The sequence below is a fragment of the Chlorocebus sabaeus genome, chromosome X (assembly GCF_047675955.1).
Source record: "Chlorocebus sabaeus isolate Y175 chromosome X, mChlSab1.0.hap1, whole genome shotgun sequence".
Classification (NCBI taxonomy): domain Eukaryota; kingdom Metazoa; phylum Chordata; class Mammalia; order Primates; family Cercopithecidae; genus Chlorocebus; species Chlorocebus sabaeus.
In genome coordinates this window covers 120248391-120267488 of record NC_132933.1, presented here as the reverse complement: position 1 = coordinate 120267488, position 19098 = coordinate 120248391, and the positions used below count along the sequence as shown (strand labels likewise).

Here is a 19098-nt window from a genome sequence, read left to right as displayed (position 1 = left end):
CCCCAGAAAGAATACTAATATTCATAGAGTTTGAGAGCCATTTGACCGGAGCAAGGGTCAACAAACTTTTTCTGTGACAGGATAGATAACAAATATTTTAGGCTTTGTGGACTACACAGTTTTTGTTACAACTATTCACACTCTGCCTTTGTAATGTGAAAGTAATCGTAAATGATAAATCGGTATGACTGTGTTCCACTAAAACATTATTCATAACACCGAAATTTGAATTTTACGTAATTTTGACATGTCATAAAATATTGTTTTTCTTTTATTTTCAACCATTTGAAAATGTAAAAACACGTCTTGACTGATGAGCCATACAAAACTGGCAGCATGCTAGATTTGGTTAGCAGGCCTTAGTTTGCTGACCCCTGGACTAGCAGATTTGCTTAGCCAAGCTGACACAACCAGGGAGAAAAGGCCCAGTGATTTTCTTTGGAATTATCAAAGTAAGTCATAAGTCATTAGTTAATAGAGAAGTACTGAAAGTCCCAAATAATATATTTGAATAACTTTTCTAGATTTTTTTCTTAGAACATCTGACATGGTATTTTTAGATGTGTGTTCTTTTCATACTTCTCTACCCTGGCATACACAAATTCTAATGTCAAGTGTTCCATGAGTTTCTAAACATATGCTGCTTAGAAACATACGGTAGATTTTAATGTTCTTTCTTAATTTTAGAATTACAATAACTGGAATGAAAGGGAAACTGTACCTTTTAAAATAATTTTTCTGCCAGCTTTGCACTCATAAAATTTTATTGCCATCATTTTAATAGATCCGCTGATTTACATAATACCTAACTTATCTAAAATGCATAATTTTGAATATTCACAAAAAGATCAGTTAAAAATTCTAACACCTTCAAGATAAGACTTTAAAAATATCAAAGAACAGGAAATCTGTTCTGTAATTACTCCTATTTAGGATGCGCAAATTGAGACATCATGTTCTCGTAAACTAGCAGGGTGGATCTCATCTATTATAGGTGTACTTCTTGATGAAAATGTACTTTCTGTTACTGGAAAAAAAGACATTTAATGCAAAACTAGGGACTCAACAAGCAGGCCCTTTATAAGAAAAAAAAAGAAGAAGAAACTTTTAGGATTAAAATGCTACCACAGTAGTTTATCACCTATAGTTTGTACTTTCACTCCGGAAAACACCATTTCCATTAAGCATTTAGTTTATATTGCGATAGTGATTTCTTGGGAAAATTTTAAAGAGTACTTCATAATTTTTCTCACTACATTAACTGACATTACAGGTACCCGAGGCATCTGGAAATATTGCTGAAGTTTAAACACCACCAACAAAACTGCTACAAATGAGTTTTCTCCACTTCATTTGCAGATAAAAGTTTAAGATGCTCTCACCTTTTCCTAATTTCGGAATCCACAGTAATCTGCCTCTTCTTTTGGGGAGGTGGTGGTGGAAGTTCCTCTTGAGCATGCTTTACCAGGATTTGCTCCCTTGTGGTCACCATAGTTACTGTTTCCATTACAGTTGTCTGTGTTAGTGATGGCTGAGTGGTGGTGACAGCCTGTGAAATCTGTGAGAAGTATTGAAACAGAGGTCAGACATTGCTCGAAAGACTTCAGTAAAGACTGCTTGGAGTCGGAAAGGAAAATAATGAGAAACTGTTCTTGCTTGTTGGTAGATTGACCTTCAGATCAAAATAGCACCATATTGAAGCCAAATAAAATTGTTTTATCTGACTTAAGTTAGCTCGACTAAAATAGCAAAGGAAAGTAATCTCAACATCGCGAGTAAATTTAGTGCCCCTTCAATTTATTGGTCAAACTGTAGGAAATAAGGGGTGGGGACAAAGGAGAACAATGTAGTGTGTAATTCATTCTGATAGTTAATTCTACATGCTGCTTTAAATGTTTACATTAATATAAATTTTAGTAACGTACATCAGTGCCAGTTCCATTGCCTGGCACATTTTAAATGCTTATTAAGTTTGTAGAATGCATTTTTGGTTATCATATACATTGATTATTTTATGTTATACATTTTTAAATAAAATTATTTCAACTTGGTAATGAACGACTCTTTAATCAAGTGAAACGACTTTTAAAATTACAATAAAAGATTAACATAAAGTACTTATTAGTCCATACATATCTTTATGTTGAATGTTATTCAAATGCTAAAAAACACACCACTCTTGTTTGATTTAAATTAGTGATTATGTTCAAATATTTGAGTTCCCAAATTCATCATTGGAGACACTTCTTGGTTTACAATCACAATTACTTCCTTTTCATACTTTTGGCAGCAGGCGGGGGAGTGGGCAACAGTTCATTCATCTTTGGAAAAATACATTTTGTGAGCCAAGACATGAGAGGCCATCACCTCAATACATGGGCATTATGAGATAGACAAGTCATATAATGGTGAGACCATTGTTCCTTATCCTCTGTCTCACAGAGCTCTTCTTATGATGATTGTAATGTTACCTCTTGGGATGGTAATCATTACCCTTCTGGTAATCCAACTTACTTGCAAGTTCTATTTCCAAGGAAATCACAAGAGGCCTGCATTGAAACTGCCTTTAGTTACAGTCATAGGAGCAGGGATCTGGCTGGGTCAAGATTCATTTTAGCAATTTTCCTGAATTTGCCAAGAGGTAAGGGAAGGGTTTGTAGTAATCTCCCTGCCTTACACATGAGGACTGATTCCTTTCATGTGAGGAAATGGGAAAAGCCTCAGGATATTCTTATTTCAGCTTCCAAATTGGCAATTAACAGGGAAGGAATAAAATCTTTTCCATGATGTTTTAAGTAAAAATTGCTTTGACATATATAGCTTAAAAAGGCTACCTTTTGTTGAAGACACATCTTTACATGTGTGAGGGCCTGAAGGATTTCCATTTTGGTAGGTTAAAAGGATACTAAGAGTTATAGTTTCTACATTTGCCAAGCACAGGTTTTATCTTTTCTAGGATCTCCATAAATTCACTATTTAGAATCAATCACTGAACCTCAAACAACTTTAATTGTAGTCTATTGACAAGTTATGTCAAGATGAAAGCAGAAAGCAACATAGCTCTAAAAAAAAAGGCTTAAAATATAAACTCAAACATGCCACCCAACACAAAATGATCACTACGTGATAAAATTAGATTTCTTGTCAGAAAGAAACTGTAGTTTTTAGCAGGATTCCAAGAGCATTTATTTTTTAAGTATTTTTTTAACCATGAGCAAACTTTCTTTGCCAAGAAAATATGGTTTTTAGTAGGATCCCTATATAATTGATTTTTTTATTTGAATTTTTTTTTTAACTATGAGCAAACTTTCTTTGCATACAGTGGTGGCTAGAAGATAATATTTTGCAGATTAAGAAAAGACCTAATTTTAAACATACAGACCAGAATGCAGACATTCTGAAAATACCAAGCTAATTTATGCAGTTATATCTAATGTTATAGAGCACATCTGCTACTAAATATTTGGGTCTTAATTTCTGTAATATTAATATTTTCTTATTGATATCTACTTTTAAAATTGGATACATGTACCCATGGAGGGTAAAGGGAAATGATAACATGATATACTGTGAAGCTGCATTTAAAAATATACTAAGCCTGATAAGAAAAAAAATGAATCATTTTTAATAAAAGAGTAAGACATGAGTCTGTAATTGTTCTATATAATAATCACTACTACACTGTAATTGAAAAATACTACTTCATTTCCTTTGGGATGGAGAAATAAGAAAACTGCATTCACCCTGTAAATACAAGGTAGAACTCATTACATATAACAAATCAATAATCACTTTCAAAACCTACTTCATATAATCAGAATAAAAAGTCATGTACTAAATTTCCTTACGGCTTTTAGTTATTGACTGTAAACACTTAATTATGTGTTAGAATCATTAGGAAATGTAGACAGGAGAGGGACTATGAAGGCCATTTAACATAACCTCCTGATTATTATAGAACTCACTACTCCCGGAAACAAAGAACTCCTTTCTTGGCATGGAAGCAAACTTTCCCCATTGGGAAAGATCTTCTTAACAACCAGAGGAATCCTGCCTTATTAAGACTTCCTCTTGTTAAAACTTGCTTTGAACTTTGAAGGAAAGCAGAGTAAGTTGAGTATCATTTCTACCTGATAGTCTTAAAGATTTGAAATCTAATAATCATGACCCTGATAAATATCATTTTCAAACTCTATAATGCCATTTATTTGCTAGAAGTAGATCTAATTTGATTCATCATCCAAAACCAATGCTTCTTGGCTTTGGACACCATAGTCAATCAAAGAATTCTAAAACTGTGTAAGTCATTCAGCAGCTGAACCACAAGGTTTCAATAAAATTCTAATGTTTGTTGAATATATAGTCACTATAGGACATTCAGAAATGAGTAAAATAGAAACTCTCTATTTAGGAACCTTATGGTAAAATAAGGAAGATGATAATCACACAAATAATTGTGAAGATGAATGCCATTTGAAAAATACTAGTATACAAAATAATCACATACATCAAACATACAGTAATCAAGTAATTTTCTCTTTAAATGTTACGAAAACAGATTTCTCTCAGCTAGCATTTTAACATTTAAATTTAATTTGATGCTGAAGGCTAGATATAACATTTATCCTTGTTTATAGGGTCTTTATAACAGTTAATTTTGGAAACAACCTAATGTTACAGATGATAGTTTAAGTAAACTCTGGTATATGAATGTGGATGGAGTATTATATATCAAATATTCTAATGTCATTGGAAAATGTTTGCTTTATAGTATTGAATAAACAATGCTAGACATAAACATTGGTTTTTTTTGACAAAGTAGAGATAATTTCTGTTGTACAGTGTATATTTCTGTATTCCTTTAGTTCCCAAATTTCTACTATAAGATATTATCCGCAAAATGTTGCTTTTGTAAGCAAAGAAAAATTTTTAAAGTTTTGCCAAACTGTTGTTTTAAATCTACCATTTCTATTTATATGTCAAGATCTACGGAATTATACTCCTGTCACTCAATGCACAAGAAAGAGGAAAACTGCAAGCATGGTAAGAATAATTTAGTGCCTACACTAAATTGTTTAATATGGCAGAGTCAAAACTAGAGTAGACTATATTTTAACCTATATTCAACAATTTTTTTATTTAGCTAACTATACTATCACCCAGTCACCTTTCTCCATTTTGGTTATGAGTCTATTTAAGACTCTCAAATGAGATCATGAAAATAAAATATATTTCCTTTTAAAGTACTATTCATTTGATCTGTAAGTTAATTTGCCTAGTAAAAATGGGAAATAGTTTAGAATTACTTGTCTTTACATTTGGGAGCTGATTCCTCTTAGAGTGATTATAAGTAGAGGCCTTGGAGTCAAGCTCCACAGTTATTCAACACCAGATCCATAGTTTATATACTGTGACATTTGGGGCTGGTTGGTTCTTTTCTCAAATCTGTGCATCATTTTCTTCATATTTAAAGTAGGGATAACACATTTCTTCACAGGTATGTTACAAGCAAGGACAGCTTCATGGGCTGGTAATTTATGCAGTTGCCCAGGGCCCCTGCTCAGAAGACTTCCATGCTTGTTTTCAAGCTCTGCTTCCACTGTCTTGAAATTCTTAGGTTTTGAACAGGAAGCCCTTGTTTTCAGTTTGCACTGGGCCCACAAATTATGTAGCCAGTCCTGGTTCCGAGAATTAAATCATGTAATATCTGAGAAAAATAAGTGCTCTATAATGGTAAATATCAGTAGTAACCACTATCTTTTCTTTTATTATTATTATTATTATTATACTTTAAGTTCTAGGGTACATGTGCATAATGTGCAGGTTTGTTACATATGTATACTTGTGCCATGTTGCTGTGCTGCACCCATCGACTCGTCAGCACCCATCAACTCCTCATTTACATCAGGTATCTTTTCTAAACTCTCAGGGAAATATGAAGAATTTTTCTATAGTCAACCTTGTCACTCATAAGATTACATATGTTAAAAAAAATTAAACGTTTAAATTTACATTTTCTCATTCTGAGAAAAATCGGAAGAGCATGTGCCAGCCTCCTGATATTATTCCAGGGTGTGTCTCTTCTTGCAGTAAGATTGTGTTATTTTGGTAGGCCTGGAAAAAACAAACTATGCTCAAGCAATGAAATTCTTTCTTTCCATGTTCTCTTCCACTTGTTTAAAAAATGCACATTAAAAAAAAAGAAATGTAAGCACAACTAAGCAAATTTAAAGAATATAAAAGGACATACAATGAAATAAAATACTTTTTTTCTACCACTGTCTCCAGTTTGTTAGGAATTACTACAAGTCATGTATAACTTAACGAATGGGACTCATTCTGAGAAATTCATCCTTAGACAATTTTGTCCTTGTACAAACACCATGGAGTGTACTTACACAAACCTAGACAGTATAGACTACCATACAGCCAACCTATGTGGTACAGCTTATTACTCCTAGCTACAAACCTATACAGCATGTGACTACACTAAATAGTGTAGGCACAATGGTAAGTATTTGTGTATCCAAACATCTCTAAAGGTACAATAAAAATATGATATACAGAGTTGGACATAAAACAATCTTTAGAAAATGTTTTAAAAACCCACAAAATTATACCAACAACACTCTTGGACCACAGTGCAATAAAAATAGAAATCAATGTTAAGAAAATTTCTCAAAACCATACATTAAAATGGAAATCAAATAAACTGCTCCTGAATTACCTCTGGTTAAATAATGAAATTAAGGCAGAAATCAGGAAATTATTTGAAATTAATGAAAAATTTAAAAGATGTAACATACCAGAATCTCTGGGACACATCCAAAGCAGCGTTAAGAGGCAAGCTTATGGCACAAAACACCCATATGAAAAAGTTAGAAGGATCTCTAATTACAAAATGAACATCACAAGGAACTAGAGAAACAAGAGCAAACTAACCCCAAAGCTAGAAGACAGGAAATAACCAAAATCGGAGTTGAACTGAAGGAAAATGAGATGCAAAAAAGCATAGAAAAGGTCAATGAATCTAGGAGCTGGTTCTTTGAAAGAATTCATAATAAAGTTAGACCACTACCTAGACTAATAAAGAAAAAAAGAGAGAAGACTCAAACACAATAAAAAAATAAGGGGGATGTTACCACTGACCCCAGAGAAATAGAGAAAACCCTCAGAGGCTATTCATAATGAACACCTCTATGCACACAAGCTAGAAAACCTGGAAGAAATGGATAAATTGCTAGAAACATACAACCTTCCAAGTCTGAACCAGGAAGAAATTGAATCATTGAACAGACCAATAATGAGTTCCAAAATTAAATTAGGAACAAAAAGCCCACCAGCCAGAAAAAGCCCAGGATCAGACAGATTCACACCTGAATACTAACAGATTCAGAAGGAAAAGCTGGTATCATTCCTACTGAAACCATTCCAAAACACTGAGGAGCAGCTCCTTCCTAACTTGTTCTATGAGGCAAGCATCGTCCTGATACCAAAACCTGGCAGACACACAACAAACAAAAAAGGAAAACTTCAGGCCAATGCCCCTAATGAACATAGATGCAAAAATAGTCAACAAAATACTAGCAAACCAAATCCAGCAACACACCAAAAAGCTAATCCACCATGATCAAGGCACTTCTATCCCAGGGTTGCGAGGTTGATTCAACATACACAAGTCAATAAATGTGATTCACCACATAAATAAAAAAACAAAAACTACATGATCATTTCAGCAGATACAGAAAATGCATGCTATAAAATTCAACATCCTTTCACGTTAAAAATCCTCGACAAACTATGCACTGAAGGAACATATTTCAAAATAATTAGAACCATCTTTAAAAAGTCCACAGCCAACATTATACTAAAAGGGCAAAAGTCAGAAGTATTCTACTTGTAAACCGGCATAAGACAAGTGTGCCCTCTCTTACAAATCTCATTAAACATAGTACTAGAAATCCTAGCCAGAGCAATCAGGCAAGATAAATAAATAAAAGCCATCCAAATAGGAAGATAAGAAGTCAAATTATCCCTGTTTGCAGATGATATGGTTCTATACTTTGGCCATAGTCTCTGCCCAAAAGCTCATTGATCTGATACACAACCTCAGCAAAGTTTCAGGATCCAAAATCAGTGTACAAATATCACTAGTATTCCTACACACCAACAACATTTAAGCTAAGGCCAAATGAAGAACATGATCCCATTCACAATTGCCAAAAAGAAATACGATACGTAGGAATACAGCTAACCAAGGAGGTGAAACATTGCTAAAATGATAATTATAAAGTATTGCTCAAGTAAATCAGAGATAACACACAAAAAATGGAAAAATATTCTATGCTCACGGATAGGAAGAATCTATATTGACAGAATGGCCATAATGCCCAAAGCATTTTTAAATTCAGTGCTATTCCCAACAAACTACCAATAACATTCACTGAATTAGAAAAAGACTATTTAAGAATTCATATGGAGCCACTAAAAGAGCCAGAATAGCCAAGGCAATCCTAAGCCAAAAAAAAAAAAAAAAAAAAAAAAGCCAGAACCATCCCACTGCCTGACTTCAAACTATACAAGGATATAGTAACCAAAACAGCATGGTACTGGTACAAAAAACAGACATATAAACCAATGGAAAAGAATAGAGAGACCAGAAATAAGGCTGCACACGTACAACTATCTGTTCTTCAATGAAATCAACAAAAACAAGAAATGGGGAAAGGATTGCCTATTCATTGGACCCCTTCCTCACACCATACACAAAAATTAACCCGAGGTGAATTAAAGACTTAAATCTAAAACCAAAACAATAAAAACCCAGGAAGATAACCTAGGTAATGCCATTCTGGACATGGAAATTGCAAAGATTTCTTAACAAAGACACCAAAAGCAATTGAAACAAAAACAAAACTTGACAAATGGGACCTAATTAAACTAAAGATCTTCTATACAGCAAAAGAAGCTATCAACAGAATAAACAGACAACCTGCAGAATGGGAGAAACATTTTGCAAACTTTGCATGTGACAAGGGTCTAATATCCGGAATCTACAAGGAACTTAAACAAATTTACAAGCAAAAACCAAACAACACCATTAAAAAGTGGGCAAAGGACATGAACCCTTTTCAGAAAGACATACATGCAGACAACAATCATATGAAAAAAATGCTGAACTTCACTAGAGAAATGCAGATCAAAACCACAGTAAGATACCATTTGACAGAATGACTACTATTAAAAAGTCAAAAAATAACAGATGCTGGCAAGGTTGTGGAGAAAAGGGAATGTTTATTGCACTGCTGATGTGAATGTAAATTAGTTCAGCCATTGTGGGAAGCAGTTTGATGATTTCTCAAAGAACATAAACCAGAATTACCATTCGACCCAGCAATCACCATTATGAGTATACCAAAAAGAATATAAATCCCTCAACCCTAAAGACATATGCACATGTATGTCTTATTGCAGCATTATTCACAATAGCAAACACATGGAATCAGCCTAAATGCCCATCAGTGGTAGACTGGATAAGGAAAATATGGTACATATACACTGTGGAATTCTATGCAGCTATAAAAAATGAGATCATGTTCTTTTCAGCAACATGGATGGAGCTGGAGGCCATTACCATAAGCAAACTAACACAATAACAGAAAACCAAATACATTTTCTCACTTCCTTTTTTTTTTTTTTTTTTTTTTTATTTTGAGACAGAGTCTCGTTCTGTCGCCCAGGCTGGAGTGCAGTGGCCGGATCTCAGCTCACTGCAAGCTCCACCTCCCGGGTTTACACCATTCTCCTGCCTCAGCCTCCTGAGTAGCTGGGACTACTGGTGCTCGACACCTCGCCCGGCTATTTTTTTGTATTTTTTAGTAGAGAAGGGGTTTCACCGGGTTAGCCAGGATGATCTTGATCTCCTGACCTCATGATCCGCCCGACTCGGCCTCCCAAAGTGCTGGGATTACAGGCCATTTTCTCACTTCTAAGTGGGAGATAAACATAGAGAACACACGGACTCAAAGGGGACAACAGACACTGTAGTCTACGTGAGGCTGGAGGGTAGGAGGAGGGCGAGGATTAAAAAACTACTTATTGGGTACTATGCTTATTACCTGGGTGACAAAATAATCTGGACACCAAACTCCTGTGACATGCAATTTATCTATATGACAAATCTCCACATGTACCCCTGAAGCAAAAATAAAAGTAAAAAATAATACAGTATTATAATCTTATGGGACCACTGTCATATATGTGGTTCAGTGTTGACTGAAATGTTGTTATGCAGCACATGACTGTAGTTGCAATTACCAACTATTCAGCTATTTTTAAATTTTAAATTTATTTTGTTGATGCTGTTATTTTCTGATATGGTTTGGCTCTCTGTCCCCACCCAAATCTCATGTTGAATTCCACCTTCAGTGTTGGAGGAAGGGCCTAATGGGAGGTGACCGAATCATGGGTGTGGACTTCCCCCTTGCTGTTCTTGTGATAGAGTTCTCATGAGATTTGTTTAAAAGTGAGTGGCACCCTTTGCCAGATCATGGCCAGTCTGCTTCTTTAAGTGGGAGCCTGATCCATCCTCCTCACTGGGTGGGACCTCCCTGTGGGGGACTTCAGCAATTCCACCTAGGGTTCTATGGATAGAGCTCTGATCTCTCCCTGGGAAAGAGCTTCTGGGGGGAAGACCAGCTGCCATCTCTGTGGTTCTTTGAAACTAATGAGAACAAAGAGACAATGTATCAGAATCTCTGGGATGCAGTTAAAACAGTGTTAAGAGGGAAATTTATAGCACTAAATGCTCACATCAAAAAACTACATAGATATCAAGTGAACAGCCTAACATCTCAACTAAAAGAACTAGAAAACCAAGAGCAAACAAGCAAGAAATAACCAAGATCAGAGCTGAACTGAAGGAGATAAAGACATGAAAAATCCTTCAAAAAAAAAAAATAAATGAATCCAGGAGCTGATTTTTTGAAAAAATAAAATAAAATAAAAATAAAAACGATAGACTTCTGGCTAGACTAATGAAGATGAAAAGAGAAGAATCAAATAAACACAATCAAAAATTAGAAGAGGAATATCACCAATGATTCTAGAGAAATACAAAGAACCATCAGGGAATACTATAAACACCTCTATGCACATAAACTAGAAAACCTAGAGGAAATGGATAAATTATTGAACACATATACCCTCCCAAGACTGAACTATAAAGAAACTGAATCACTGAACAGATCAATAATCAGCTCTGAAATTGAGGCAGTAATAAATATCCTACCAACCAACAAAAGCCCAGGTCTAGAAAGAATCATAGCTGAATTCTACCAGTGGTACAGAGTTGGTACCATTTCTACTGAAACTATTCCAAAAAATTGAAAAGAAGTGACTTTTCCCTAACTTATATGATGAGGTCAGCATTATCCTGATCCCAAAACCTGGCAGAGATAAAAAAGAAAAGAAAGAAAGAAAAGGAAATTTCGGGCTAGTATCCTTGATGAACACTCATGCAAAAGTTTTCAATACAACACTGGCAAAGCAAATCCAGCAGCATATCAAAAAGCTTATCTACCACAATTAAGTTGGTTTCATCCCTAGCATGCAAGGTTGGTTTAACACATGCAAATCAATACATGTGATTCATCACAAACAGAACTAAAGACAAAAACCACATGACTATCTCAATAGGCACAAAAAAAGGTATTTAATAAAATTCAATATCCCTTAATGTTAAAAATTCTCAATAAACTAGGTATTGAAGGAACATACCTCAAAACACTAAGAGCCATAAATTATAAACCCACAACCTACTTGTAGGAATTATACACCCATTCCTACTGAATGGGCAAAAGCTAGAACCATTCCCCCTGAAAACTGGCACAAGACAAGGATGCTATCTCTCACCATTCTTATTCAACATAGCATTGGAAGTTCTGGTCAGGGCAATCAGGGAGGAGAAAGAAAGGGTATTCACATAGGAAGAGAGGAAGTCAAATTATCTTTATATGCAGATGACATGATTATATATCCAGAAAACCCTATTGTCTCAGCCCAAAAGCTAAGACTTCAAACTATACTACAAGGCTACAGTAACCAGAAGAGCAGGGTACTGGTACAAGGACAGACATATAGACCAATGGAACAGAATAGAGAACTCAGAAATAACACTACACACCTACAACCATCTGATCTTTGACAAACCTGAGAAAACAAGCAATGGGGAAAGGACTCCCTATTTAATACATCGTGTTGGGAGAGCTGGATAGCCCTATGCAGAAAACTGAAACTGGACCTCTTCCTTACAACCTATACAAAAATTAACTCAAGACAGATTAAAGACTTAAATGCAAAACCTAAAACAATAAAAACCCTAGAAGAAAACCTAGGCAATAAAATTCAGGACATAGGCATGGGCAAAGATTTCATGAGCAAAATGGCAAAAACAACTGCAACAAAAGCAAAAATTGACCAAATGGGATCTAATTAAACTAAATAACTTCTGCACAGCAAAAGAAACTACCATCAGAGTAAACAGACAACCTACAGAATGGGAGAAAATTTCTGACATCTATCCATCTGACCATGGTCCAGAGTCTACAAGGAACTTAAACAAATTTACAAGAAAAAAACAATCTCATTAAAAAGCAGGCAAAGGACATGAACAAACATTTCTCAAAAGAAGACATACATGTGACCAAAAAAAATATGAAAGAAAACTCAACACCACTGATCATTAGAGAAATGTAAATCAAAACCACAATGAGATACCATCTCACAACAGTCAGAATGGCTATTATTAAGAAGTCAAAAAACAATAGATGCTGGTGAGGTTGTGGAGAAAAGGGAAAGCTTTTACACTGTTGGTGGCAGTGTAAATTAGCTCAACCCTTGTGGAAGATAATGCAGAGATTTCTCAAAGACCTAGAGGCAGAAAGATCATTTAACCCAGCAATCCCATTACTGGGTATATACCCAAAGAATATAAATCATTCCATTATAAAGGTATATGCATATGTATGTTCACTGCAACACTATACACAATAGCAAAGACATGGAATCAACCTAAACGTTCATCAATGATAGACTGGATAAAGAAAATGTGGTACATAGACACCATGAAATACTATACTGCCATAAACAGGAACGACTCAATTAAACCTCTTTTCTTCATAAATTACTCAGTTTCAGGTATGTCTTTATAGCAGTGCAAGAACAGGCTAAAAAATTTCCCTTTTATTTTAGACTGATATTCTTAATTGCAACTTTTAACTTTCCATTTAATTATTTACATATTATTGCCTTTGTAAGTTCTTTGTTATGCTGGGGTAAGAGATTTCGACGACTTGCCTTTTGAGATATTCTAGTATTTGAATATTTAGATACTTACTAGAAAGATACAGCTGTAAAGTATTAGTTACCTAATCTAGCATAACATTTTTTTTTTCAAAATACTAATACTTGCAATAACAGGTACCAATTATGAAGCATTTTGCATGATCCAGGCATTACAATAAGTCTTTTGAATTGATTATCTTATTCAAAAGATCTAGAGTACTCCCTTGGTATGTTGTAAAGCCTTCATAAACGGTAGCTATTATTACCTCACAATGACCCTAAGAGTAAGTACTAATATTAGTCCTATTTTATAGATGAAAGTGACCTTGTTTAGGCAGATAAAATTTTTCAGTAGCAAAGCATAGATATAAATCCAAGTCTGATTGTTCATTCATCCCATTCTTATCAGCTAGGCTCACTTGCTCCTACACTTGTACACTTTTTTAAATGGTGGTTTCCTTTTAAATGGTGTGTGTTTGTATGCATACACATACATACATAAATTCAGAATATTGAAATTGTAAACAGTGACATGTCATAACTATTATATAGGAAGAGTTACTGAATGTTAAATATGTTTGGCTCTTGACATGCTATATTGAAATCTGTGCAAAATTAGTCAAATTACACTATACACACACAATCAGGTTGACAACTGTAGAACAAGGTTTTTCATTACGTTGTTTGTACATATATGTAACTCTTTGCAGTGATCAATGAGTTTTAATGGAGATGGAGGAATTGTACTTCTATAGTTTAAAACATACTGCATAATCATAGCAACAGCTTTAGATAATAATTGATAGCCATGATTAAAAACCAACTCCACAGGCATGGTAGCACAAGGCACAAAAATTTGGTCAAGATTTGCATCTCAAAGAAAAAGAAAATATTTATATGTTGAACTCTGGGAGAATCCTTGGGCAAAAGATCAGGTGGTCACAAAAAAGTTGAGTTACCAATCACAAGGATGTAAAATGCTTTATCTTATGAAGTATGGAGGACTTCCCATAACTGAATGTAGTATACAATGAGTGCCAAAGTTCATGAGAATAGCCTGGTAATTTTACTATTAATTATTGTCTTGATACTGATAATAAGGGAATAAAACTTCTTGAATAAGTACTGACATTGGAATCGTGAGGAAAATTACTGTCAAATACTTAGAAGGCATCACAAGTCATCCGTTTCTTTGAAATAAATATATGATAATTAAGAAGGTTTATTCTGTAAAATTGTCAGATTTAATGTATTTTGTTCCTCATTTTACACTGTCTTTAGTACAGATTGTATCAGAAGGAAGAGATGTATGTTGTCTTCTGGATTCATATTAAATACAGAATTTGAGCAACTGTGTGAATTAATTGCCCCTGCAAAAATTCCAAAGCAATGAAATTTCTTTTTTTCTGATCCATCTGGCTTTCCTCTACATACCATATAACACTGAAGTAATGAAACACATTCTATAATTAGGGATGGATATTATCAAGTATAGGTTTGTATTTTTCTTTGTGTTATTTCATTTTTTGTCAGGAGATAATAGGTGTGTCATATAGATGTTGAGCATTTTGTCTTTATGGTATTTTAATGACATACTCAATGAATACAGTGTAATAATTGAATAAGTCTCCTTTGAAACGGGGTAGGATTTTATTATCACTATTTTCTCAGATGGAGTCTCACTCTGTCACCCAGAGCGCACTGCTGGAGTGCAGTGGCACGATCTTGGCTCACTACCTCTGCCTCCCAGGTTCAAGCAATTGTCCTGCCTCAGCCTCCCGAGTAGCTGGGACTACAGGTGCATGCCACTACACCCAGCTAATTTTTTGTATTTTTAGTAGAGATGGGGTTTCACTGTGTTAGCCAAGATGGTCTTGATCTCACGACCTTGTGATCCATCCACCTCAGCCTCCCAAAGAGCTGGGATTATAGACTTGAGCCACCACGCCCGGCCATTATTATTATTTTCTAGCTGCCTCTCCACTGGACAAAGTAGGAATCTTCTTCACTAAGTACTCCAGAGTTTTACATAAAAGCAAAGAGAAACATATCGAAGACATTTAGAACTTGATGGCCACTATAGAAATCTGCCTAGGTTACCTTTCTTTTAAATTTATAAATAAAGAATGAGAGATTCCACGAGTTAACTCAGACCCAATGTATTAAATTTTTTAGTGCTTACAACATTTTATATTGTTACAGACAATGCATTTACAAGGTAAAACCTATTGCACTGATGTACAAGGCCCATTCTCAAATATCTATTTTAGTTGGAGGTAGCAAAATGATAGTTAATTTCCAAAGTTATTTGGGATGTAACTTCAAATTTTCTTTTTTCTTTTTTTTCCTGAGACGAAGTCTCGCTCTGTCATCCAGGCTGGAGTACAGTGGTATGATCTTGGCTCACTGCAACCTCTGCCTGGGTTCAAGCAATTCTCCTGCCTCAGCCTCCCAAGTAGCTGGGATTACAAGTGCCTGTCACTACGCCTGGCTTTTTTTTTTTTTTTTTTTTTTTTTTGTAGTTTTAGTAGAGAGAGGGTTTCACCACGTTGACCAGGCTGGTTTCAAACTCCTGACCTCAGATGATCTGCCCGCCTCGGCCTCCCAAAGTGCTGGGATTACAAATGTGAGCCACCACCCTCAGCCAACTTCCAATTTTTCTAATAAAACCTTTAACCTGAGAAATTATCCAAAACATGTCCTGAAATTTAAGGAAGTTAATTCTGTGAACTTAAATAAGAAGGAAACACAAAATAAGTGAGGTAATTTTAATTCTAGGTTTTAACAAATCATTTTCTTTCCTTTTTATTGGCATCAGGCTTACTAGTCTTGAAAAGCTTTCAGGAAGCAATGAAAAGGGCTTTTAACTAAAATGCCTTAGAGTATTTTTAATTAAAATTACTGGCCAAAAAAGAAGAGAGGCAAACCATTTGCAACTATATCCGTCTGGTACAAAGAGGTCTACAAAATTATGCTCTGAGAATGGGTACAGCCAGAATATGAACATAGAATATTTTATGAAGGGTTAAAATACAGGATCTTTAAAGAATGAGAATGAACTGAGAAAAGAAGAGTATATAAAGAAATTTTCATCTTGGTATGTTTGCATATTTCTATTTGCATTTTGGATATAATGAAAAGCATTGGCTTATCATTTACAGTTGTGTTTTACATTACTATTTGATAGTTTTAAATCTCTCATCAGGTGCTTGCTTCGGCAGCACATATAATAAATCTCTCATCAGGATATAAATGATATAGAAAATACACGTAATTATATAATAATCATTTTCTCTTTTTGGGCATCCTTGAATGTAAGCACAAACATATCTAGCATGAACATGAACTGCCATGTACAAGAAGAGGCAAATTCTGAGCATATATATTGTATATTAAAGAGGTGCTCACAGTTGAGAATGCTGTAAAAATGGTTGTTAGCAATATAGAAAAATATTCACAAAATGAGAATGAGATATTTGAACCTTAATAAGTCATACAACTTTCCTTATCCCTAAGACAATTTACTGTACTAAAAATTCACAAAACTACAAAACCTTTAGACTCGCCTGAAAAAAAAAATATATGCTTACGCCAAAGCAGCCAGTGTATGGTGTATAATACTTAATGTAAATTATATATTAAATATGGTAATTATAATTTATGGTATAACATGGTACTTACAATTACCATATCAAATTGTAAAGCATATGAATAATATACCCTTTCAACAGCACATCTGATTTCGGTCAAACGAGGAAAGTAATGCTTCAAATCACATAAATTCTATTTTAAAATATTAATTATAATACATTTCTTACTATCACATTTATTAAGTTCCAGGGTACATGTACTGGATGTGCAGGTTTGTTACGAAGGTAAATGTGTGCCATGGTGGTATGCTGTACCTACCGACCCATCACATAGATATTGAGCACAGCATCCATTAGCTGTTTTTCCTGACGCTCTCCTCCTCTCCCACCAACAGGCCCCACTGTGTGTTGTTCTCTTCCCCATGCCCATGTGTTTCCATTGTCCAGTTCCCACTTATGAGTCAGAACACGCAGTGTTTGGTTTTCTGTTTCCACATGAGTTTGCTGAGAATAACAGTTTCCAGCTCCATCCATGTCCCTGCAAAGGACAAAATCTCATTCCTTTTTATGGCTGCATACTATTCCAAGGTGTATATATACCACATTTTCTTTACCCAGTCTATCATTGATGGGCATTTGGGTTGATTCTATATCTTTGCTATCGTGAATAGTGCTGCAATGAACATACAAACACATGTATCTTTATAATGGGATGATTTATATTCCTTTGGGTATATACCCAGTCAAGGCCTTGCTGGGTATTTCTGGTTCTAGTTCTTTGAGGAATCGCCACACTGTCTTCCACAATGGTTAAACTAATTTACATTCACACCAACAGTGTAAAAGCATTCCCATTTCTCTGCAAACCTGTCAGCATCTGTTGTTTCTTGACTTTTTAATAATCACCATTCTGACTGGAATGAGATGATGGGCTGAGGCTGAGATGGATGAATTGAGAGAAGTAGGCTTCAAAGGGGGATAATAATGAACTTCCCTGAGCTAGAGGAAAATGTTCTAACCCAATGCAAAGAAGTTAACGACCATGATAAAACATAACAGGAGCTGATAACCAGAATAACCAGTTTACAGAGGAACATAAATGACCTGATGGAGATGAGAAACGCAATACGAGAACTCCAGAATGCAATCACAGTGTCAGTACCTGAATAGACCAAGCAGAGGAAAGAATCTCAGAGCCTGAAGACTATCTTGCTGAAATAAGACAGGTAGACAAGATTAGAGGGAAAAAACGAGTAAAAATGAATGCACAAAACCTCTGAGAAATGTGGGATTATGTAAATTCTGAAGCAAAGACTGTTTGGGGTACCTGAAAGAGATGGGGAGAACAGAACCAAGTTGGGAATCATACTTCAGGATATCATCCAGGAGAACTTCCCCAACCTAGAAAGCCAGCCCAATATTCAAATTCAAGAAATGCAAGATACTCACTGAGAAGACCAACCCTAAGATACATAATCATAAAATTCTCCAGGGTTGAAATGAAAGAAAACAAGTTAAGAGCAGCCAGAGAGAAAGGCCAGGTCACCTACAAAGGGAAGTCCATCAGATTAACAGCAGATCTCTCAGCAGAAACTCTACAAGCCAGTAGAGATTGGGGACTAATATTCAACACTGTGAAAGAAAAGAATTTCCAAGGCAGAATTTCATATCCAGACAAAGTAAGCTTCATAAGTGAAGGAGAAATAAAATCCTTTTCAGACAAGCAAATGTTGATGGAATTCGTCACTATCATATTTCATAATTATGATCAAGATAAAATATATATCGATCAGGGTTAAGGCAACTAGAAAAAAACTGTGCAAATTGTAACAAGCATATTTATGAAAAATTACTGGGAAACAGGATCATTTGAGTTTTTAAAGAAGTCAATCCAGGGTATATTTGCCCTCTTTTCTCATTGTAAGCCTCCACATAGCAAGAGTCATTCTCTCCAACATTTAGAAACAAAGTATTTTCTATCTTCTTAGGCTACCTTCTAATCAACTTAAATACCCTCATACTTGTGTCCAGGTATTATTCAAGTCAAATCTGAGTTTGAAATGCAAGATAGCAGCCCTCCCAGCTGATTATTTTTTTCACGTTTTGATCTCTTGCCATGCGACAGCTTCATAGGGTCAAAAATGCCTCCAAGCTTTGACCTGAA

At 35.0% G+C, this 19098-nt stretch overlaps 1 protein-coding gene across 2 annotated transcripts in view; it reads right to left on the bottom strand.

Annotated features, from left to right (window-relative positions):
- The window catches only part of DMD (dystrophin), a 2258239-nt gene that overhangs the window by 1450676 nt on the left and 788465 nt on the right, over window positions 1-19098 (bottom strand). For both annotated transcript variants that reach the window (XM_037986581.2, XM_073013821.1), the window contains exon 17: window positions 1383-1558. In XM_037986581.2, the coding sequence (XP_037842509.2) occupies window positions 1383-1558 (176 nt within the window). The remainder of the gene's footprint in view (window positions 1-1382; window positions 1559-19098) is intronic.